The sequence below is a fragment of the Crocodylus siamensis genome, chromosome 8 (assembly GCF_052110815.1).
Source record: "Crocodylus siamensis isolate JL-2025a chromosome 8, ASM5211081v1, whole genome shotgun sequence".
In the NCBI taxonomy this organism is placed as follows: domain Eukaryota; kingdom Metazoa; phylum Chordata; order Crocodylia; family Crocodylidae; genus Crocodylus; species Crocodylus siamensis.
The window spans coordinates 564,022-588,395 of NC_143402.1; the positions used below are offsets into that span (position 1 = coordinate 564,022).

General features: G+C 50.4%; 1 protein-coding gene across 4 annotated transcripts in view; it reads right to left on the reverse strand.

Moving 5' to 3' along the window:
* DLG3 (discs large MAGUK scaffold protein 3) overlaps window positions 1-24,374 on the reverse strand; it is a 120,755-nt gene that overhangs the window by 84,150 nt on the left and 12,231 nt on the right. For 3 of the 4 annotated variants that reach the window (XM_090061740.1, XM_090061737.1, XM_090061736.1), the window contains exons 3-4: window positions 21,949-22,097; window positions 18,555-18,713 (exon numbers count right to left, since the gene is read on the reverse strand). In XM_090061740.1, coding sequence (XP_089917866.1) covers window positions 18,555-18,713; window positions 21,949-22,097 — 308 coding nt within the window. The remainder of the gene's footprint in view (window positions 1-18,554; window positions 18,714-21,948; window positions 22,098-24,374) is intronic. The other variant, XM_090061739.1, reaches the window with a different exon arrangement.

Genomic DNA, 24,374 nt, shown 5'->3' on the forward strand with positions numbered 1-24,374 from the left:
GGAGCTGCCTCCCTCTCCCATAGCTGCGCTGGCTCAAAAGGCAACTGAATGAGAAAGAAGGAAATGCTAATTTTTGTCGCTGAAGCCAGAAGCTCTGTTTCCAGAGCACATTTGAGAGCTCTGCATCAGATACACAGGTACCCGGGGAGCAGCTCTGCAAGTGAAGAAGGAACTGTTCTTGCAAAGACACATTTCACAGTAAAACTGCACCTGAGGCACCAAGGACATGGCCAGTGTCACACAAAACACACAGGTAGAAGATCCCCTAATTCCAAAGAGCTGACACGAGCATGATTCAATCCTTGCTTTCTAGCGCTGCCAACTCTTCAGTTGCTTTTGTTCATACCACAGTATTTGGTGTTCTTCCCAAAGGCCCAGATCCTGGAGTCATAATTATGAGAAAATCTGTTTTGTTTCCAAAAATGAAGTCTTTTGGTTGCAAAGAAAAGCAGAGCAACATGACCCCAGGCAGAAAGCAAAGAATAAAATCTATTTATTTCTAATTTCATGACTTTTAGGTCAGTCTCATGATTTTGTTGTCCTGCTTCTTGACTGTTGAAGGCTCTGGGTCAGCAATACTGCGCGCACTGCCCTGTTTCCTTTCACCGACTCCTTATGAGTCCTCTGCAAGTCCGGGGCAAGTAGTGACATTTGGTCTTAGCAGGAAATGACAACAGGTAACACAGTGGCTTGTGATATGTGGAAGAACTACAGCAAATGTCGCTTCTTTTCTCATGCTTCAATAGCTTAGGCCAGTGGCTTTCAACCTTTTTTCATTTGCAGACTGCTAAAACATTTTGGATGGAGGTGCAGACCCCTCTGCACTGTGAGTGTGGGTATTCACACACTTTTGACGGATCAAAGCCATCTTTCGCGGACCCCTTAGACACTGTGGATCCCCAGGGGTCTGCGCACCACAGTGGTTGGAAACCACTGCCTTAGTCCTTCCCAGTCCAGGAGGGGAACTTGGGAGGGGTCTGCACAGTTCTTTATGCTACGTCTTTGGCGGAGAGCTGTGACCTCGCCTGTCTTCTCAACCAAAGCAAAACCTGTGGACCTGGAGCAAGCGCATCAGTGCTGTTCCCGAGTCAGCCAGGTCACTCTGAAGGCAGCGGTCTGACCCAAAACCCACTGAAACAGCAGGGAGACTGGCATGGACCTCAGCTGGCTCTGGACAGGCCCCCGCACCTCTGCAGCTAAGCTCTGTCCACTCAAGCAGGGCTGGCCACGCTGCAGGATGTGGCAGATAGCACGTGCCTGTGTGGTGCACACAAGACTGGGAACGGGATAGGCAGCATAGTGGCAGATAGGGCAAGAAGCAGAAAGCAGCGGCAGATCAGGTAAGGGAAAGGGTCCAAATGGCACCTGGGCTAGGCTAATTTGTGGCATGCCTGCCAAACAGGTTGGCCCCTCCGGTCTAACTCTCCAACCAGATGGAGCATGAAGCACGGATCTCTGTGGCAGCCCTGGGAAAGGAAGAGCAATGCCAAATGGGCAGGGTCCCCTTTAAGGGTTTCCTGCCTGCAGCAAAATCTGCCATCTCGCATCTAGGGCTTCGAAGGCCTGGGAGAGCCGCCGTGGGGCCGTGCAGCTGCCATCCGCTCCTGCTTTAAGGGGGTCAGCTCTCCTTGCATGCATCCACAGGAGCAGGGCTCCTGGGGTGAGCTCTCGGGGCTCCCAGCACAGAGACCTGGCTGGACTGCTGGACTGCGGGGCCTGGGAGAGGTACGGAGGTGGAGCAAGCTCAGTCTTTGGAGAGAGACCGCGTCCTCCCCCACCTCGCAGCCCGGGGGACAAGGGAGTCCCTCCTACCTCTCCTGGGCCAAAGGCACCTTGCAGCTTGGAGGTCTTGAGGGAAGGGGGGAGAAAAGTTAGGGGCTCCTTGCAAGTGCTAAAAGGAAGTGCAGTGCCTCCTTGCCCCCCTCAAGCTAAGAGGATTGGTGAGTGGTCAGCTCAAGCACCGCAAAATGATCCCGACACGAGAAACCGGCACAGAATCGGGGTGACGGCAAAACCATCAGCTCGGCTGCAGTGATGGTCAGGCAGGTGACACATGCAGGTGCTCCTGACTCAGCCTAAAGCCTGGATGCTGCAAAATGTATCTCTTTCTCTTCTTTTAAGGCCAGTTTTTGCAGCCCCAGAAATTCTGACTCTGTTTGTCCTGCAGCAGCTGATAAACTATCTGCAAGCAACGGATGAGGATTCTTGCAAATGACTCTGCTTAACGGGCTCCAGGCAGCATTATCAGATTGGAAATATATAACGTGATGTCACCGTAGCCTTGGAGATCTGGTGGGAGATGACAGAGCCAGGGACACATCACAGACGGGAACTCGGGGTTCTGGTGTTTCACAGACCATGGTGGGAAGTCGGGACGCTCCTCTCTCCCTCCCCACCCCCCCAAACCTGTCCCCTTTAAATATGGAAAGAAATGCAGGAATTTTGTCAATGGCTGCCCCCCCTCTCAGCCTGCCTGGTGGCTTCTCAGCCAATCCAATGGCATTTTGAAGCTGCAGCATCCAATTCACTGCTGTCTCTTAAAGGTGCACTGTCCCTATAGACAATTTCAGCTCCTCTGTCCCCAACGACAAGGACAGAAATTCCTTAGACAATGGGTAGTTTAGTATAATATCAAAGACGGATCATCTATGTCCAGAACCCCGATGTGCTTTGCAAACTGGTGGCCCACCAGTGAAATACGATGAAGGGTCCTGGAACAATCCAACAGGTAGTTAGGAAGGCAGATTTAAATATGGACTTTTCTGCCTGGCACTCAGAACGACAGATATTGGACAGAAAGGAGATGCAACTTTAAATCACATTTTCCTATTCTGCGTACCACACGTATCTTGTGAAGCAATAAAGGGTCCCTCTTCTCAGCAATACCCAACCCTGAAATCTCTGCACATGCATCAGCCCTTCCTACAGGTTGTCGGCAGGGTTTATTGAGGCAGAATCTCGAGCACCAAGGGAATCGACTGGTATCGCTGTGATAAACGGCACTTCAGGTCTGCTCGGCTGAAAGGAAGGGAAGTCAAATGCTGGAAGAGCTGATCTTTACAGAGCCTGTGAACTGATTTCCAGGATTTCAGTGCCTGCTGCCTACATCTCAATGGCAAGAATAATTTCTTAGGGACAGTGTTGTTAAAGTGCTGTTCAAGCCACCGCACGCACCTAATGAATGAGAACTGTCAGTTGGTTTTTTTTTTAGTACCCAAGGGACTTAGGAACAAATCCAAATCCAATTGAGTTTTAGTGGGATTTGTGCAATGAAGTATTTAAGGCTCTTTAGAAAATCCTACCCCGTGTTCAATTCCGGGCACATCAGAAAAATAAATGATGTTGCTAGGTTGAAGGGAGTTCAGAAAAGAGAGATAAAATAATCAGGAGGCTGGAGAGATTCATTCTCGGGAAAGTCTGTCTTGGCCGTGAAATGACAGGAGGGGCGGGGGGACCTGGTAACATTCTGCAAACATTTCAGAGGGGCAAACACACACCTCTTTTTCCTGACACTGAGTTATTCATGGTGGAAAAGGTTCCCACCATCCAGTCAGCAAAGCAGAATGAGGATGTGCCTCAAAACTGGGTGTTCGTGCCTCCTCCCTGCCTGAAAAAGGGCACCGAGACAACTAAGGACTGTATCCACATTAGTCCTTTTTTGCACCTGTCTAGCTGCACTGATGTAGCTGCGCAGGTGTTGCACTACTGCAAACCCTCTGGGTAAAAGTGTTTCACTGGGGCCAGTCTTTTCCCTTCGGTGCAGCATGTCTACACTGAACGTTCATTACCGCGGCAGCGTCGTTGCTGACAACCCTGTTTAGGCTAGATATCAGGAGGCGCGACTTCACGGTCAGGGCAGCTAGGATCTGGAACCAACTTCCAAGAGAAGTGGTGCTGGCCCCTACTCTGGGGGCCTTTAAGAGGAGGTTAGATGAACACCTTGCTGGGGTCGTTTAACCCCAGTAATCTTTCCTGCCATGGCAGGGGGTCAGACTAGATGATCTACTCAGGTCCCTTCCGACCCTAGAAATTATGAAACCCCGCATGGACACTCCTATGTAGAAAGGTTTGAGGGAGAGCTCTTTCAAAGAGGCACTTGAATGCACAACAGGCACATGAGTGTGCAACAGGGTCAAGGCCATCCCCAAACCTGCATTCATCCACCGTTTTCCTCCCCCTTCAAGCAGATTCCTCAAACTCATGTTTTCAAGCCCCAGAGACAATGGATCTCAGCAGAGCTCAATCCTGACTCTTCAAATCCTAAAGACCAAAAGCCTTGAGGAACATTATCGTGGCTGCTCTATTTATAAGTGCAGGTGTTGCCTCTGCCACTAGTCCTGATTTCAATCCAGTCCAACTCCAGTATAATGTAGTGATGCTTCTCAAGCTCCAGCCGTCCCAACAGAAAGTAGCCGGGCTGCCAGCCTCTGTGTTTGTGGTTGGCTTGCTCTTTTAAAAGTGGAGCTAAGAAGAGTCAGTCCGTTTTGCATTTGTATGGGCAGGAGGGGGGTCACACCTCAGAGTGGGTGCAGACAGAAGCAGAGACAGGAGACAGGAAAGGGTAGGATGCAGGCACAGAGGATCCACTCCGACATGGGTCACAGGTGACATGAATTTGCGGTGGTCGCTCTGGTAGTGGTATTTTGTTCCCTACCCCATAATGCAAGCACTTGTCAACTCTGCCCAGCAGGCAAGGCCACGAATGCAAAGTTGTTTCTGAGCTGTGAGGTTTGGGGAGATTTGGTGAAGGTAAATGACCCGGACTGGAACAGCAAACAGTGTGGGTGGACACAGCACAGGGCATGTCTGGCGCACAGAGAGTGCCAGGGATGGGGTAGAAAGCTGGATGCGAGATGCCTTCCCGCTGCACTGCACGCAGGGTGTGTGCTACTGGCATTTGAATCTGAAGTTGCAAACAATGCCGAGGTGCCAGCTCAACCTCCTATACAACCCCGGCTCCAGGGAACGCATCAAGCCTGCGCTCCAGCCCCTCTCTAGCGCCGAGTCCAAGGGTGAAGCCACTTTACAGTCTTGATCCTAATCTTCGAAGCAACACATGAAGTGAGTTCCAGCTACACTGACTTTCAGCTACGAGCAAATTTAGCAAATTTAACAACTAAAGAATAAATAACTTGAACCCAAGTCAGGGGTTTTCATACCCTAGGAAAGGAGAAATGCTGGAGAATCCATGAGGTCCATTACGGACTTCAGGTTTGCTACTGATTTTAGGAGAAGGTAACTTCGATACTGCGGTAATAGGTGGCACACGATAATACTTAGATGGATAAAACAATGGCTCAACTAACTTTTTCTGCTCTCCAGTGCAGTCATACATTAACCTGGAAAAGTTGAGATTTGAATATCTTCCTCGTCTCCCTGTTCATCCCTGGGGTGGGGATAGCAAGCGCCTCTAGTCAAACTCAAGTCACTTGACCCCAAAACGTCCACCAACATGACAGCTCATACTGACACGCTCGGGACTGCAGCTCCCTCTGGACGCAGGCAGATTAGATGCCAAGTCGTGTTTTGATTGTTAAGAGAAGCTGAGGTCAGAAACTTTGGCTGAAGTGGATTGTTCAGAGACAAAACAGGACTTGAACCCCAGCTGCTTTGTCTTTTGAGCTCCTGCTCTGCAATGAAAAATGCAAAACTGCTGGAGCGCTTATAATTGCAAGGGCTGAAAAGGAACATTTTGGGGAACAGATCAGTTCCAAACGAGCTCTGAGCACCAGCTGCCGCCGCAGTCAGGGCCCGGGGCTGTGACCATTGCTCCCCTTCCCTCCTCCCCAGCACTGGGCAAGAGCTGTGCATCCCTTGTAAAATAAAACCTGACTCCCAAAGGTGCACAGAGGGGATCGGGGAGAGCATCACCTTCCTGGCTCATGCTCTGATTGCTTCCCCGCTGACATGTCTTCACGATTATCCCCAAGTTCCTAGATATTTGGCTGTCACAAGGCTGGTGCTGACACGGATCAGCTGACAGCCCCCAAATAAGGCAGCAGGAAGTAAATTCTGCAATGACAGCTTCGGCATGGCTGACTGCAGCAGCTTCCTCCAGAAAGAAGATGCGTTTCGCATCCAGAGGAGAAATGCACAGACCGCGGGGCCAGCCTTGCTGTGGGGCAGGGTGGGAGCGGTACTCCTCGTCAGGAGCTCGGCTGGGCCTTCATGTCCACCATGGGCATTTCTGCAGCAAACTGCTTTATTCCCAGGCACTCCAGCGTCAGAAGCAGGGACCCCAGGCTCTCACGTGAAGGACAAGCAGGGCCTTCATGTTTACCCGACAAATCTGTCTCGGTTTTGTGCCAAGCCGCCAGACAATGGGATTTCCATTCCCTCTTCCCCACACATCAAGAAGTTCACGTTCCTGCCACTCCTTGAATCAAAGGCTTGGAAGGGACCTCAAGGGCCACTGAGTCCAGCCTGCACAGACGCAGCCCAGTCTGCTCCCAAACCATCCCAGACAGATGCCAGCCTGGCCTCTTCAAACTGCCAGTGAAGTGAAGGATGTTCCCCAGCTGCCCTGGGAAGCTTGTCCCACTGTCCTACTGTTCACAGATAAGGAAGCTTTTGCTGAGATTAAATCTGATTTGCTGCAGTTTAAACACATTATTTCATGTCCTGCCTTCTGTGGCAAAGGAGAGCAGTTGTTCTCCTTCTTCCTGACATCAGCCTTTCAAAACCACTATTGTGCCCCACCTTAATTTCCTTTTGCCAAATTGAACGACACACTTTCTTCGCTCTCTCCTTGGATGGCTACCTTTCAACTCTGCCACCGTCTTCATTGCTCACCTTTGGACTCTCTCCATTTTCTCTACATCTATCTTAAAATGCAGTACCCAGAACATGACAGAAGCACTACTCCTTTTTGTATTTTGTGGGCAGTGCTTCTATTAATGGAGCCTGGAAATGCATTACTTTTTGAGATGCGAGTGGTGGCATCAGATTTAGAAACCATGCACACTGCAAACACAGCATGTCTTTCTAGGGGACAGCTTGCTTTTTGAACAAACGCAGAACTGGAAGGGATGGACCAACAGATACCTGGGCCATCAAATTGAGTCCCCTACACAAGCAAGTAATCCCTTACCAAGGACTATCCAAACGGTCACACACAACTGACAGGCACAGTGCCCACAACACCAAGACCACTTTGTAACAGGCTACAGGTAAAAGCAGGGGTGGACGAGGGCACTGCCAATACCTGCCATGGCAATGACACGACTGTAGTGGGCTACGATCTGCTCTGAAGATCCACGGAAATGAACCAATTCCCACACTGCAGAGGAAGGTGGAAAACCTCACAGTGACCGCTAATCTGATCTGGGGGAAAAGTCCTTCCTGCCCCACACTGGTGACTGGTGGAGCCCCGAGTGTAGTAGCAAGACCCTCCAAGTTGGGAACCTCTGGGATGTCCAAGTACTGGCAGAAGCATCAGCACATTGCAACCAGGGACTCCAGGCCTTACCTAGGGCCAATGCTGCAATGCTTCCTGGCCCCAACTAGTGACCGACAAGCCCTGAGGTATGGGGTTACCCAGCGTCTTCCAAATGCCAAGAGCGGGGCTGCAAATGTGATCCCACGTGTCGCACACACGGATTACTGTGTAGAGTCCTCTGCCCTTCCTGCCCAGGCCAGTCCTTCTGCCCCCTTGGTTTTGCACCTAATAAAATACAGGCCGGTTCTGAAAGGGGAACAAGCTGGCCTCAGCTCTGCTGACACAGGGATAACACCGGAGCCTGCAGGCATCAGAGCAAACCACTGCTTTGCTTTCGGGTTTGTACTGTACATTCAGTACAGCGCCCCTGCTCACCCACATATTGCAAAAAAGGCAGGATCTCTGCACAGGGATGTTTCCTATTTATAGACTGCCCATAGAAAGGAGCAGATGTTGCACCTGCCCAGCCCAAACTGGGCAGGCTGACAAAACTGTGCAATTTAGGAGCAGGCAGGGAACGTATATCCTCTGAAATAGTCTCTCTCTCTTCATCTTGTTAAGATCTGCCACTGCTCACACTATCATCTGTTCAAATAAGCAGGGATAATCCAACAGTGTCAGCCTCAGAGCTCTCAAACAAAAGCTGTGGGGAAGGGACAGAGCCAACACCTCATGGGAAGAGCGCGCGGAGCAGGTGAAGGATGGAGGGGATGGGCCATGCTGGCAGGCTGACAGAGATGAAGTCAGCTTCATTACCGAGTCACGTGGGGAGCAGAGCTGTGCGGTGGAGGAAGAGCAGCATTTGCTACGTGGTGCTGAGCTGCTGCTCATCAGTGTTATTGTTCCTGTTTAATTTTATCTGCACAGCTGCCTGCCTGCACTCCTCTCCCCGAATGGGGGGAGGCAGCTGAGCGGTGTTTGGAAAGCGAGGAGGCCTCAATGCAGCCCTAAATAAGAGTGAAAATGGTCCCGGAGCAGCAATGCAGCTCAGGGGGAATGTCATGGCTACATTTCCAGATCCTTTCTTTGGACGCATGAGGTCTCCGGTAAACATGAGCAGGAAACCCCGTGAGTGCTGTGCCCATGGGGAAAGGATGGCACATGATGGGTAGAGCAATGTGGAGACCGCTGAGCAACCCAGGTCACCCCATGACATTTATCAGACTACTGGCTTCGGTTTCCTGAGCACTCGTAAAACACCCCAGACAAGATAGTTTTGGGCATCCAATCTGAAGGCCAATAAAAAGCCTGTCCATAGGACTTTCCCAGATTAATTCTTCCTTCAACTACAGCATCATCCCTTTTAGAAAACATCCAACCTTGATTCAGAAAGTCCCGGGACTGCAGAATCCAGAAATGGTGAATTGCTGCAGGGGCCAGTTGCCCTTGCATTAAAAATATGCTCCTTGTTTCTAGTCTGAATTCATCTATGTTCAACTTCCAGCCACTGGAACTTGTCACATTTTTGTATGTGGATTGAAGAGCTCTCTGTTGCCACATTTCTGCTCCCTTATGTAAGTGCTTAAATGTTGGGATCAAGTGACCTCTTAGTATTCTCCTGTGTTAAGAGAATACTAAGCCTCCACAAGAGAAGGTTAAGGGGGGACCTTGTGGCCTGCTACAAACTGGTCAGGGGGGATCAGCGGGTATTGGGGGAGTCCCTGTTCCCCCGTGTGCTGCCAGGAGTGACCAGGAATAACGGTCACAAGCTGGCGGAGGGTAGGTTTAGATTAGATATTAGGAGGCGCTACTTCACAGTCAGGGCGGCTAGGGCCTGGAACCGGCTTCCAGGGGAAGTGGTGCAGGCTCCTAGCCTGGGGATTTTTAAAAGGAAGTTAGATGAGCACCTTGCCGGGGTCATCTGACCCCGGTGCTATTTCCTGCCAAGGCAGGGGGTTGAACTAGATGATCTACCTAGGTCCCTTCCGACTCTAGCTACTATGAAACTATGAAACTATAAGATAAGCAGATTGAGTTCCTTGGGTACGTCACTAAAGGGCAAGTTCCTTGATCCATGAATCATTCCTTCTCTTGGCTCTTCTCTGGACCATCTACAACTCACAAACATACTTTCTGAGTTGTGGGCACCAGAGCTAGTAATCCAGTCGGGATAGCACCAGTGCCAAGTTCAGCCGTCTCATCACCTCAGTGTTTCCCTATTACCCATCCAAGGATTGCATTGGCTCTGTTGGTGACGGAGTCACGGTGAGAGCTGAAGGAAGCATGCAGGGGCTGGCAGAGGACGATCTTGGTTCATTAACTGGCTAAGCATGCTTCCTTCCACTACTAAATAAACAAAGGGGGGCACAGGATTTCCTCACGGGCATCTGGGACATGAAGCTGACCTCAGGTTTATAGGGCTTCAGGACCCTTATAGGACCGTAGCAAGCATCCTGTGCTGCAGCTTTTGCAAAGCTCTAGCCTGACAGGCAGAAAGCAACAGAGAAGACAGCAAACACTCACCTTATGCTATGTTTCCTTGATGCCCCTAGCTCACTTGAGACATGATTTCACCATACTCAGTTGATGAAAACAGTGAAACTCAGCAGCTTGCAAAACTGTCCCCCTATGAACTATATTTCTTTCAGTGCCTATGTCCGCCTCAGTCTCCCCTGTTTAACCAATATCTAGCAACACTTTCAGAGCCTCCAAGCTATAGCAATTAGCATTAAATTAACCATCAAAGAACTACTCTGGAGGCCCTTTGTGACCACTGCCTTAACTGCAGCAGGTGGGTTTCTGGGCATCTGCCAGGGACAGCCCTGCAAAGACATTCAGAGAGTTCCCCATGACAAATGCCAGTGACTTAACACCTGCGCATGCACCTTTGTGGTCTTTCCCCACCAGTCACCGCCTTCTCACTACCTACGTAAGGCTAAATCCAACGGGCCTCATTCAGGAAACGATACATCTTCCTTTCCTTTATCTGTGACTGTCCCAAGTTTTCATGCCCTGGAAGGCAGGACTGTGCAACCAGTGCCCCGCAGCCCTGTGGTTTTCTCTCTCCTATTCCTGGTGCAGTTGCCATAAAAAGACCTCTCCAAAGCTTTATCGTTTGCACAATGTGCCATTTTAGGAGTTTTCCTGCACTGCACTCTGGAAACGCTTCTGTCCAAAGCCAGCCAATATGCAAGACGCCACCTACGAAACAAGACATAGATGGAGAAAGGGCTCAAGGCTCAGAGAGTACAGAAAGGTCAGACTAGATGATTGAACAGTCCCTTCCGGCCTGAAAATCTGCACATTGCTGTGATGGCAGCTACAGAAAACCTGAAGATGACAGAATGATAGATAGGAGCTTAGACCTGGCAGGGCCAAGTTCATACACAGTCAACGGATACCAAAATAAGAGAACAGTCTTGGACACAACGGTTGCCCGCTTCACTTCTCCAGGATGATGGTTTCAGGATAGTTCTGACCAACACTTGCTCTAGCAGGCGGCACCATAGGGATGTTGAGCACTATGCATTCATTTCTGACAATCAGGCTTTGCTAGCAGTTATGTGACCGGGTTGCACATCCTGGCATCATCCTTTCTCTGTTTTTTTGTGTAGATTTGCTCTCAAGAGATCACTTGTAACTTCAATGTGAGGCAGGTTTCATAAGCTGCTCCTGAATTCAGCTGGCATGCCTGTAGGGGGTCAGAGCTCACTTCTTCCCAGGTGTTTGGATTTATCTGCAAAGATACTAACACGTTGGATGTCAAGCTTCAGGCCTAGGAGATCTTCTCTGAGGGCTGCCAAGGGCTGAAAGCCATTTCCACTTCCCATCCATCCAAGAGGTGACAATGCCCCGTGGCGCTGTGAGCCCGTGGGCATGCATGGGTCACTGCTGGGTTTGAAACCCCCTGGGCAGGGACAGGGCAGGACCACCACCCAGGCCCCAGCTGCAGGAGAGCTAGAGGAATGGAGCACCCTTGCTCATACCATACTGGTCTGCATTCAACATCTCTGTTATTCTCCACTGAGGACTGGTCTAGAAACAGGCTCCAGAGTCAGACCTGCTGCCTCTGGGACCTTGCTCAATGGCTCCCCCTCCGCACCAAAGGGTCCAGCTCCTCAGAAACATCAGCTTTTGTATTGGAAGCCTCCAAGCCTCTCGATATCCTCTACAAGCTGTGACCAGATGGGGTTCAAAGACAAAATGCAGAGGGTTTATTCACCTCTCGTGCACAGACAACTAGCCTCAGCAGCAGGTGAAGACTTCTTCCAGGGACTGAAGCCCACCATACCCCACCATGCGGTCATCTCTCCTCGTCCTGAGTAACGAGCGGCATGATGGCTCCAAATCGGTTGTGGCTCTCACGGCGTTGCCTAGGCCAGGTAGGGCACAGACATTTTTGCAAAGCTCCCACCTCGCCGTGGGGAGGTCCTGCTGGCATCGCAGCCCGCCGCTCACCCTTGCACACACAGGCGCCCGCCCGCGATGCCCAAGGCCCTGCCCTATTCAAAAGTCACAGGGGCTCATTACGAGGTCCCTTCCAGCAGGGGAGAGTAAGGCAAGCACATCCCCTTCTGCCCAGCGCTGGGTAGCGCTTGTGGGAGGCAGCTGGAAACCTCCACCAAGACTCACAGCTCCCCGGAGGCAGCTTTGCACAGCGCGGGCTCTGGTGCATCAGGATCATCTCTTTGCTGGGTGAAGCTCCTGCAGCCCTGTCCCTCCATGTGCCGAGATCCAGCTGGAGTGATTCATCCTCACTCCCCTTCATTCGCACTAGCAGCAGCAGCAGTCTCCCCAGCGCCGGTCCCTGCCGCCCCTGCAGTGTGAGGAGGCGGCACCATGGCTCAGGCGCAGGAAGCATGAGAATCATCCATCAGGAGCCCGAAGCACAGGCTGGGATTTTCACCTGCAGGTCTCTGCTTCGTATTCAGTCACCGAGGCCGCTGGAGCCTTGCTAAGATGAGCGGTGAGGTCTGCGTGCCATTCTTGCAGGCAGGCGGCTGTATCATGGTAGCCTTCCCTGGGGCACTCTCCTTGGACACCCTGGCAGACGCAACGCCGCTTGCCCCAAGCGGCAGACTGTTTTGAGGAGCGCAAGGGAGCTGCTGGCCATGTGGGAAGCCTGCATCGCCTTTGCTGGAGGCGTGCTGGGAGAAAAGAATGATCTTTGGATGCTGGACACCACCGGCGAGAACGAAATGTACTCTCATGTGGAAATGTAAACCAGAATCCCGCACAGGCCCGTTGGTGCCCACCCCACTGGCAGCACGTGCTTCTTTTCCAGTCTCGGAGAGAAGTCCACCTGTCCTGTTGGGAAGCAGTCACTGATAAGCACATAGTGGGTAATCCCTTAATTGGGAGCTCCCACCGTGATGTGGCAGCTAAGAGAGCGAACGTGATCCTCAGATGTAAGAGCAAGGAAATACTGGGCAAGAGGAGGGAGCGAGGAAGGCCACTATCTGTGGGAGGAGGAGGAGGCCCCATGCTGTTACTGTATGCTGTGTCCAGTTCTAGTTGTCTACACATTAAAAAGGACATTGAAAAACGGTAAAAGCTCAGAAAAAAATGAAGGAATTATTTCAGGTCTGGAAAACCTACTGTAAGCCAGCAGAATAAAAGAGCTCAGTCCATTTGGTTTGCCTAAGTGAAATTCAATTGGAAATTGATCCTGACCTAGGAATACCTTTGATGGGAGGTTTCTGACAGTAGACAGCTCTTTCTTCTAGCAAACAAAGCCAGCACTAGATCCAGTGACTGGAAACTGTACCTAGATGCATGCGGGATAGAAGTAAAGCCCAACAATGAGCAGAACAATGGGCCAAGATGTGGTGCTTTCTCCTTGACTTGAAGTCTTTAAATCAAGACTGGATGTTCTCTCTTCCGGCACGAATGGCTCCAAGATGACCAGAGCTATGGGCTTCCTGCAGAAGTCACTGCCTCCTACTGCCTGTGATGCACAGAAAGTCCCATTAGATGATCCCAATATGGATGTCCAGAGGCTGAGCAGACTTGGGGAACCCACACTTCAAAGAGAATGAGAGAGTCCGGGCTGTATGATTGTGCTTTGGAGAGGAGAAAAATTTTACTTCATCCCCAGGACTGTATTCTCCTCCCTTTGCAACACCACCCATAAACAACCAGCTGAGCCGACATGGAGAATTGCAGACAGTTTGAGCAATACCAATGATAAAATTGTACTATTATAAAAAAGGCTCAACAGTGGCTCTTACAGTTTTACAGGCCAAGAGAAATACCATGATACTGCCACGTGTCAGGCCACCATCCTAGCATAAGTCCCCTTCCACTTTCCTACCCCTCATTACCTTCTGGCCAGTGATCGGCTCCAGTTATCCTACAGGAAGCACACTAGGCCAGCAGTTGTCACCTTTTTTTAAACTCAAGGCTCCCTCAGCTAGACCTGAGGCATAGGTTCAAGGCACCCTTTGGAAAATGCCAGCTCCTAGCTTTCACTGCTTTTCTCTAGAGAAAAATAATAGAGTATTCTGCTGCTGCAGAGAACTCAGAAAGACCATCACAGGGCACAATGTGAACTGAAATCTCCACCTTCCTGTTTGCAATCTGGGTTTATCTTGTGAATCGTGTTTGCACACTTAGCAGTGCCAACATGGCACGGCACCCCAAGGCACCCTGGTTGAAAACCCTTGTGCAAGGCTATCCCCTGCTCTATAGCTCAAGGGAGTTCACTAGAGATGAACACTACTTCCTCTCTGTAGCATAAAGTCAATAACTGTTTTGTGCTCCTTCACAACACAGTGAGAACCAGAACAAAAGTAGCAAGCAGGGTCCACGTGCAATGTGCAGGAAGCCGGGTTTCCTTACAGAGTGTGCACCAGCGGCACTGGAAGAGACTAAGCATACATCTGTACTAGAAAAATTACCAGCTGGTGACAAGAGGCAGTTCACATACCTCAGAGGGAGGAAGATACAGCCTTTCTGTAAGGGCTATTGGAGAGGTTGATGCTCCTTTGCTGGTATCCAAAAAGTTTTCAGCCCTGGTTGAGGGAACCAAAGTGACTGTCATTTTGGAGGTGACTCTCGTCCCAGCAAGTTCAGTAGTCTACCTCCAACAGTGACCACCATCAGCTGCGTCAGAGAGATGTGTAAGGAGCTTGGCATCAAGCGGATTATTTTATATCTGCTCCCTGTTGTTATGCCTCTTCCTAATATCTTATGGTTCAAGACTGAGAGTCATCTAACCAAGAGGTATAATGTCTCTGCCAAAAACAAACTAACGCAGTTAGCATTAACTGTTATAACTGAGTATTATTGTTATCTATTAAAAGTTCAGTCCTTGCTGAATCCTGTTAAGTTCTTGGCCTCAGTGACAATTATATGCTATGTGAAAAGCATTCCCTTTTGTCCGTGTTGACATTTAATGCTGCATTTAAATGTAATGGGAAGTCCCCTTCTTGTGCTAGGGGACGAGGGGAAAAGATGTCTAATCTGTTTCTCTGTATGATTCGTTACTTCATTCATTTGGACGTCATGCACTTCTCTTCTTAGCACCTCTTCAGACCTGCAGCCTGGTTTTCAAGATGTGGTGACCAGTACTGTACAGAGTCTGTAGATCAAAGGCCACATGACATTTTCCTCTTTACACACTTTCCTAGTCCTTTTGCATCTTTTTCAGTCCCTAACATCTTTGCTTTCTTGACCACAGCTGCATAGTTGGTCCAGGTCATCACTGAGCTGTCCATAATGATGCCCAGGTCCCTTTCCAGAAGGGATGCTGCTTATTCTGCGAAGTGAATGAGTAGTTTACATTTTTCTCTCTGAAGTGCATTACTTTGCATTTGTTGACTTTGAACTTCATCTGCCATCATGAAATCAGTTCACCTAGCTTGACTGGGGCCATTTAAAGGTCTCCACCATTCTCTCTGGACTTCATTAATTAGAGGGAGGAAAGACATTTACACTAGACTCTTGCTTTCAAACTGGGTCATTGTCCCAGTAAACACTGCCTGTGAGGTTATACGTGTATTTTGAAAGAGAAAAGAGAAAACTGATATGTATTGCATGCCCTGGCATGGTGAACTAAGAGTAGTGTCACTGGAAGGAGCAGATTTCTGTTTTCACCTGAGTTTGCTGCTACCCACTCTTTCCTCAGCGCTACAATGTGACCTGCCTCTATCGTCTCAAGTACATACTTGCATCTATGAATGTAGAAGACCTGTCTACTTTAGAAAGTACCCAGTCAGTGAATATCCAGAGGCTAGAGGTCACAAGCTACCTGCAGAGATAGTCTGGAGAGCAGCTTTCCATTCATGCTTTTTGGATACACTGATCTATACCCAGGTCCTTTACTTTGCACGTATGCCCACTGTGGCTGCGTGTCCTATTCACCTGAAGGTGCTCGTACTGGATAGCTGCTTCTTGTAAACGGAGAAGACTAAACTCACTAACAAAGGCACCTCGCTACTGGACAACTATGTCCACTCTCAGGCATATAGCAACTTCATTTGTTCAGCAAATGCATAACTGGAGCAATCAAATGGTGCAGTTCAGGCTTAGCCAAGGTGAACCGGACAATCTGGCATTGCACATGCCATGTGTAAGTTCTGAAGAAGAAAGTCCATGCATGGATCCCATTCCCACCCGTTGCAGGGGCACAAGAGCAGCATGTGGAGTGGGCTGAATCTAGCTCAAGTGCATCTTTTGATATAAAAAAAGATTCTCTTCAATGACATGAAGTGACATAGCAGCCTATATCTCATGCACGTGTGCAGACAGGTTGTTAGTTAGGGTTGCTAGGCAGCCAGCTAAAACAGGCTTGCCAGGGGAGAAGAACCCACATAAAACACAAGCATAGCGGATTAGTTTGGGGGGAAAAACCTGGGGTCCATCTGAAAGCCACAAGTCAGCTGAGCACTTTGTGCTCGCCCCTCTGCTCTCTGGAGAGGTGGGAAGGGGCTCTGCCGATGTCCCCCAGCACCTCCAGCCCCGAGCTCTCCACAGGGCACGGGCGTCAGTCCTGACTCAGAGCATCCGCCTTGAACTGGGGGGCAGCGCATGGGGTAATGGGAAACGGCGAGACTTTAGACTTGCAAACACCAATGCCCCTTCTCCCTGTTGTACCTGCCAGTGGTGTTTGATCGCAGAGGCAACGGGGTATTCTTCTCCATCCTAAACTCACCGCAGCTACTTTGATTATTGACCTCACTGGAGAGCTGCTCTCGGCTGTTTCTTTAACATGCTAATAAAGACAACAGGACAGCAGCCTTCACCTCTCCTGGAGGGCAGAGAAGCTCACCGGTACAGCTAGAAGGGTTTTTTTGCCTTAAACTTTTTATTTTTATTTAGTGAAAAGAAGATTTTTTCTATATCTGAAACATTTTGCAAATATATATGTTTCAGTAGCTGAAACATTTTACAAAGAGATATATATATCTTCTATAGAAAAGATATATATCTTTGTAAAATGTTTCAGTATAGAAAAAATCTTCTTCATATATGTATGTATATATGTATGTATGTATCTATCTATCTATATACTGTATATGGAAAAAAATCTTTCAGGAAAAACTCATTCATACACACACACACACACACACACACACACACACAAATATTTCAAAATGTTATTGTTTTATTTTGGGGTTTTTTTTTCATTTTTTCTGCTGTATGCAGAAAGAAAAAGCAAAGAAACTGTAATTTCACCATGCTGGAACTTTTAAAAAGCTGGAGAAGTTTAGAAAAGTTATGGACTAAGAAAAGGAAAAGGAAAGTGAAAAAAAAAATGACAGACCAGGAAAAAATGCTGAATGCCATTTCTTTCATTGCACTCAATGGCACAAAGGAAAAATGAAAAGAAGGAAATGAAACATTTTGAAAAAGTGGAAAATGGACTGTAACTTTGAATATTTCCATGTTTTATTCTATTTTGCCCAACTCAATTCACTACACTCCTGTCAACTCACAGAAAAGGCACAGAGCATCTGTCCTTTACTTGGTATCTAAAAAACGAATCTCCAAAGTTCAGCCTCAATGTTGCATTAGCACAGGGAGTGGGGAAACATGGCAGAAATGCAAGGTTTACATTGCAGAGCCATTAATAAATGATATTTAAAGGTACAGATGTGAGAAGTCCGATGTCTGCCCTGGACATCACTGTTTGAAAAGTTCAGCAGAAAACAGGAATGCAGCACAAGCTGAAAATCCTGCACCGCAGTGCCTTGCCTCCATGGCTCGCTGTCTCTCTTGACTCCTCCCTAATCTCATCTCACCACTTCTCCATGCTCAAAGGAGCCTCTCCTCACTCAGGAGTGCTCCAGGACAAGACTGAAGTTTTAAAACCAATACGACTGGGGTTTTACCGAGTACGAGAACGGACACCGACTACATTTCCTCTACCTGAAAACCCTGTTCGCTGCCTCTCTCAGATGCCTGCAAAACAGCCACATGGACACTGAGCAAACCGGCTCCAACACACGCCGCCAGCCCAAAGGGTAATTCTTGTAGAAAGAGGCCAGGATGGAGAATGCTTCCCCAGCACAAATGTGGGTTGCTATGGAAACACTGCACAGCCTTGAACTCACAGGCTCAGCTTTTGGGGTAGACTTCCAGGAACTCCCCTTGGAGGGTTTGAGTCAGCAGAGACTCGATGGGGGACTTGGGTTCAGCTAACAGCAGTTTTAGTTTCCCCAGTGAAAATTGGATACTGGTTTGCAAGGTCAGCTGAGTGGTTACCTATACAGAAATGGGACCATCAGCCTCAAGACCTCTCCGTGCCCTAATCCATAACCATGCTCTTCTTTTTCCTTTTGCCTCACGTTAGAAAACGATGTATTAGTCCAATGAAGCATCATAGACAATAGGGGCAGGGAGGCAGCAAATAAAAGGCAGAAGTTACACAGTTGTGGGTGCCAGGAAGAGAAGTGCCAGAACTGAATGGGTGCTAGCCGCCACACCTGAACCAGCGCTGATTGGGACTGCATTTCTGTGCACACATGCATCTAGCTCTGCTCCGCCTGCCTCTGCCGTAGCCCTGTCCAGAGGGGCTTTACCACACAGCTCGTCTTCTCCTGTCCTTAGGCTTGTCTAGACTTAAAAGTTTTGCTGCTTTAATTCTACTGGCAGAATTAAAGGTGCAGTCAACCCCCCTGCACAGATATATGCAGCGCTGAGCGAAAAGGCAAAGCCCCTCCTGGAGCCTCACCTGGGGTAGGGGGCTGTGGGCATGCATTACCAGGCTGGAAATGCTGACGGGCAGGTCCGTGCTGCTGGCAGTCACTCTCACCAGCTGGGGCTGCTGCCCTGGCGTGCCGTCTCCCTGTGTCCCCCTGGACAGTCTCTGCTCCGCATCCAGGAGAGGCTCCTGAAATGAAACACAGATGAGGGGATGACAGGTCCAGTAACAGCAAACAGGGGACAAGATGATGACAAAACAAGGTGGCTTGACTCAGACACCATGGCGGGAGGTGAATGAGATGAGCAGGCAGAGAGGAAAGCATCTCTCTGGAGTAAACAGACCAGCAGGTCACAGGACCCCTCACACTGACAGGTAGGTGGGCGACCCTGGGGATCCTAGAGCGCCACAGAGGGTGGCATCCCCAGAAGGCAGATCGACCCCCGTGGTTGCAGTCATCCAACAGTGAGAACAGCGCTGGCCCCTTGAAGACTGCAAGAGGACCCTTCCCTCTGACTGCCTTGTGGCCCCCAACGCCAGCAGCAAGGTGAGCCATGTCTGTGCACCATGGCTCAGCCGTGTACACACGCACCCGTGAATCCCACAATCCTACATTCAGCTCACCACATGAAGGCTGGTGGCTGTCTCCAGCGCTTCCTTTTGATGTCACTGCACTGCCATAGCATCATGGCATGCCCAAGCGCATCATCCCCTGAGCGTCACAACCGAACACTGAGCATCTCCGGGACAGAGGCGCTGGGGCTGGGGACCTTTGGGTGGTCCTGTGCAAGTAAGGGGTTTTGTGCAGGAGTGGAGGCAGGCTGTCTTCTAAACGAAGTCATTGGGGTCTCCAGTTACTACCAATCCCAAACATCCAGGCTACTCCCACCTTTAATGTGAAGGGTTCATGTCAGGCAGGAAAACGCTTATCTGCTGCGAACGGGAGAAACTGCTGCACCGAGCAAGAAAGAAAGCACAGGCCTGCAGATAACCATGCAGCGGGGAAGAATTGAAACTGGCTCCAGCGGCAGAGCGGGATTGCCAAGGACTTGCTAATGCTCCCTCCTCACACATCACCTGCCAGAGGAGTTTGCTCCTTACAAAACCCCAAGCCTCCCTGAGTGAACCCCGCTGGGTCTGGCTGCCCCGGTCATGTGCTGCGGACCCACAAGCTCTTCATGCAGCATCCGCCAGCCCAGACCGACAGCTGTGCAGAGAGACTGGGGCAAGGGCTGGGCGGCAGCAGGCAGGAGCACAACTTGCAGGGATGCCGGGTGCTGCCCTGGGGAAGGAAGACGGCACAGTCTGTTCCCGGCAGCACAGAGACACATGGTTCCTGGGGGCGGCAGGGAGAGCTCGCAGACAGGGAGGAGGAGCGGCGGAAGAGCCTGTCAGCAGGGACGCAGGCTCTGTCTGGCTACTCCCCCTCCCAGATCTGCAGAGACTGACCCCAGGCTCAGGCCTCCCAAACGGCAGGGCAGAGCCCAGCGCTCGGGGAGGAGTGACGGCTATTACTTTTTGCATTACAAGCAGCCTCCAACAGGACCTCAGATTGAAGCCCCATGATAACAGGCAGTCCCTTAGCCAAAAGGTCATCCTTCATCCTTTCCAGAGTTACACGGAGAAGTCCAGGCTGGAGAGACGTCCTGGCCTGGCCCGGATGAAGGGCACCTGAAAGGGAAGCAGACTGAATAGCCCAGCACGTCTTGGTGGTGTTACAATATTTCGCTCCGGGGAAAACTGGTCAGGCCACAAAGCTGCTGCTGAGACGAGAGCTGTCCTAGGCACCCCCTGGTGACTGATCGTTGAACAGGTAAAATAGGAATTTGTCTCGGCAACACGACGGTTTACTCTGCCTCGAGCACCACTCGTGCAGCAGGAAGGACGAACTTGCTGCTCTCCAGGGAAGTCTCAGAGTAACGGGGGTTACTTTGAGGGACCAGAGGGGTCCCAGAAAGTGCATCCTCCTAATCTGCTGCTTTCCTGCACAGAAGCCACAACTCAGTCCTGTTTTCCCTGCACTGACTGGTTCATACTCTGAGGTGCATTGCTTAGGGCCCCACAGACCTTTTGACTCTTTCATGTGGGCAACTACTTGCTGCTAATGAGGCAGCTGTTATAAACACCACCCCCGGCCACCTCCTCTGGCCCTGATATTATTACTCTCCCACTTATTTCCACATAGATTTTTAAATGCCTTTATTGACTATTACATTTCCTGGGGGATAAGGGTCCAGCTCACTCCCTGGAGAGCAGCGGCTGGCACCCTACACAGCGCACCAACTTCAAGCTTGGTGACTTCTAAAGATGCTCATAATGCAAAGACAATCTCCCGCCTCTACTCCCCGCACATACTTAACCTTTAAGGTCAAATACTTTCTGTCAACATCTCAAAGTGCACATGCAATAAATCTGTAGCCCCTTATCGTTGTTTATAATGGCACATTTTGTACTCAGGTGAGCTACTGAAGCAACAGATTCAAATGCCAACAACATGCAGCTGATACCCAGCTCCCTGAGGCCTCTTGCCACACGCAGCCTCCATCTAACCACAACTGCTGGGCAGCGGGAACCACTTGAAGAGTTTGCAGTCACCGCACAGTCTCCTTTGGTGGAAAGTGCATGCCCACAATTAACCAACTCATTTCATCATATGAGAGGCTTCCAGATTCCTGGTCCAAGCTCATTTCTCACGTGGAAACATCTGTGAGTAATGCTTTCTGTCCTCTCCAGGCAGCTAGGAGACTGTCTCAGGCCATATCTTCAGGCCTCCGTTTATATCTCTGCTCATGCAATGGCCCGGTCATCAAACACACTGGGACATAGACTGTGCTCAACAAACCCACGATGGGGCTTTCTACCAGGAGCATAAAAGCTCATCTGTGAAAAACTCATCTGCGCAAGATACTTTGAGCAAGCTTGCCTGAGACTGCAGAAAGAACACAGCTCAGCACCTTCCACTCAAAGGACAAAGCACACTTCTCAGACCTGCCTTCCCTCAAGTCAGCACCGGGCAGCATGGACATTTGAATACAGACCTACCAATAAGAAAACCTCCCTGTGGTCCCTAAAGTCTCAGCTTAAAAAAAAAAAGAAAATTGCCCCACACATACAATTAGTCTCTTGGCAAAGGGCAGAGAAAGGCAACAAGCCAATGTGACAGATATTAGTCAGGTTGCTTAATGCAATACTGCAAGATGCTCAGAGATTCGGTTACGGGGACAGTTTGAGAACCTGAAATGAGTTTGGGAATAGGGGTGTCACCAACAACTACTCCAGTGCTGCTGGTGGAAATACTTCTTTGCCAGCACAGGTGTGGGTATAGAGGTTTTTCCAGCGGTCACTTGTTTCTATGCAGCTGATGTAGGATCAGGTAGGAAGAGTGTGGGCATTTATGTAGCATAGCACAGCAGGAGACTCTTACCTCTAGAGCATGCCTGGGACTGCCAGGGCTATCAGCTGAACCCGTTTCTTCTTCACCATGCTGCTTCTCCGATGGAGTGGGGACTGGATCCCGGATCCCGCGCTGCACATGTGTAGAAAGCAACGTGAACTCGTAGAACTCCTGAATGTCTGCAAAACAGCACGAGACACATCCGCAGAGCTGCAAAACTCGAACCAAATGACAGAGCAGGCTCTGCCCCAGCAAAGCAAAGGCAGGCCTCTATCTTCTTTTCATTCCTTTCCACTTCAACAGGGTTGAGACCAGCCACAGATTAAATTCTGTCCTGATACTTTCCAGGTACTGGCTTCTTTTGGCTCAGAAAGTGCGTGGCCCGTAGCCTGGCTGTCATGTGCTATAGACAACTGACTCCCCCGTAGAGCTACATGGCATCAGAGGCGTGAGCTCCACGCACCAGGTAGGATCTACAGCCGAGCTCTCAGGGGGTCCCATAAATGCCTGGACCATGTGGTGTGGGACTGACAATCACCTTACTGAGACCAGAAGAAACAGGGGGAGTTGCTGCTACCCTGGGCACAACGACTGCCGCTTGCACCCAGTCAAACCAGCCCCAACGGGCAGCCTGGTGACCACGTGTGCTGCTGCCCTGTAAACAGCAAGCAGCAAGCAGCTTTTCTGCTCAGCTCTCTTGAAGCCTTCCCTCCACAGCCAGCTGCCAAGCTGCTCATCCAGCCCGCTCCCCTCTGAACACCAGACACCAGCCCCTTTTCCTATTCTTTCAGCAACACCACTGAGTGGAAATCCCTCTGACTCGCTCTTCTGCTGGCTAACACGGCCCTGCATGGGCCGGACCCTTTCCCTCCAGCTCAGCCGGGGCCAGGGGAGGGCACCCCCAATACAGCGATTACCCAGACAGCTACAACCACATTATTTCCCATTCTCCATCTCCCTCCTAAAATCCCATTGCAGAGGCACAACTAGCAAATGTGCAGAGTCCAAATATCCCCTGCACCATTCAACCCTTATTTTGATGCTTAACATGCATTTTGCCCAGAGGCAGGATAGTGACAAGAGCATCCGCTCACGCATCTGGGCCCAGCTGCGTCTTCCCAGACACAGAGCAGGCACTGGGAACAGATACCCCATCCCCTTGACTCCAGGGGCTCTGACTCAGCTGCTAAAAATAAGGCAAGCTCCAAATACGAACGTGATAAATGGGGATGTCCCGAGTGTGTCGCCCACAGGAAGACCGTCAAAGGCTTCCCAGAAGGTTTACTGTTAAGTCGCATCGACTCCAGCCTTTTCCCCACTCCGGGGCCAATGCTGCACTGGTTCCTCGTGGGGCCAGGCTAATCTACCTGTAATGATTAGACAGGTGTTACGAGACAATCTGTCCCCTGAGCAGGGCCACCTGCTCCAAGAAGCACCAGCTGCTGGGGTCGGCTGCCTGGCTGCAGTGGAGGATGGGGCTAGCAGTGTATAAGCCCAAGTCGCTCATTTAGGCCTTGGCTGTTCAATGCTTCACAACCTGCAGCAGCTCTACCAGCTCCCTGGCTGCCCGGGCTCCCTGGCCCCGACATCTGGCACTGCCTGGACCACGCATGGCGAACTGAGACTTTTGATAGGAGCCATCTATGCCCAGTCCTTCCTCCCTAGAGGACGGTCTCCAGAGCAATCTGCGGACTCCTAGCCAAGCCCCAGGTGAGGCAAAACACAAGAGCAAGGGGCTGAATTCACTGAGTGCTGGGGATGAGTTTGGGTCCTCGCAGGATCCGTCCTGGGGAAGGAAGGGCTCAGACATGGGGCAGACCTGCTCGCCGGGACAGGAGACCACAAGCCTTCTGGAAAGGAATCTTCCTGGCTGGGTCTTTGCAGAGGGAGCGCGTTGAAAATAAACCCACCTCCCATCCAGTCTGGGGTGAGGAGAGACACGTTTCAATCCCCTCCTCATCACAGGGCTGGCTGGAGCGGGGCACAGACCATGCTCTTTCCTCATCTGTTGGCAGGAAATGTGCCCAAGACCCCTACTGCATCCACAGGGCAGGATGCAGTGCACACCTGGGGGTCAAAACACCCCTCCGGAAGCAGCCTAGCCTGGGGTGAGAGCTGGAAAGACACGGGGTCAGGCCCCAGCCTCAGCTCATGGAGTCCGAATCCATGCTCAGACGCTTGCCCCAGCTTAGGGGGAAAAGTGGGAAGGCTGCACCTGCTCCAGCTTTCAAAACACCAATTAAAAGACCCAAAATGTATCTTTTATTTTTAAAAAAACCCTCATGACTTTTAAATCAAACATTGGCAGAACTGGCTGCCCAACTCATGGGAGAGGAGAGGGAGAGGGAGAGAGAGGAAAAAGTACAAGATAGCACCTCCTCAGGGGAGGAACCTTCCTGGACTGGTGCACAGAGAGCGTTTGGGGTGAGGACGTAGCTTGGCCAACACACGAGGAC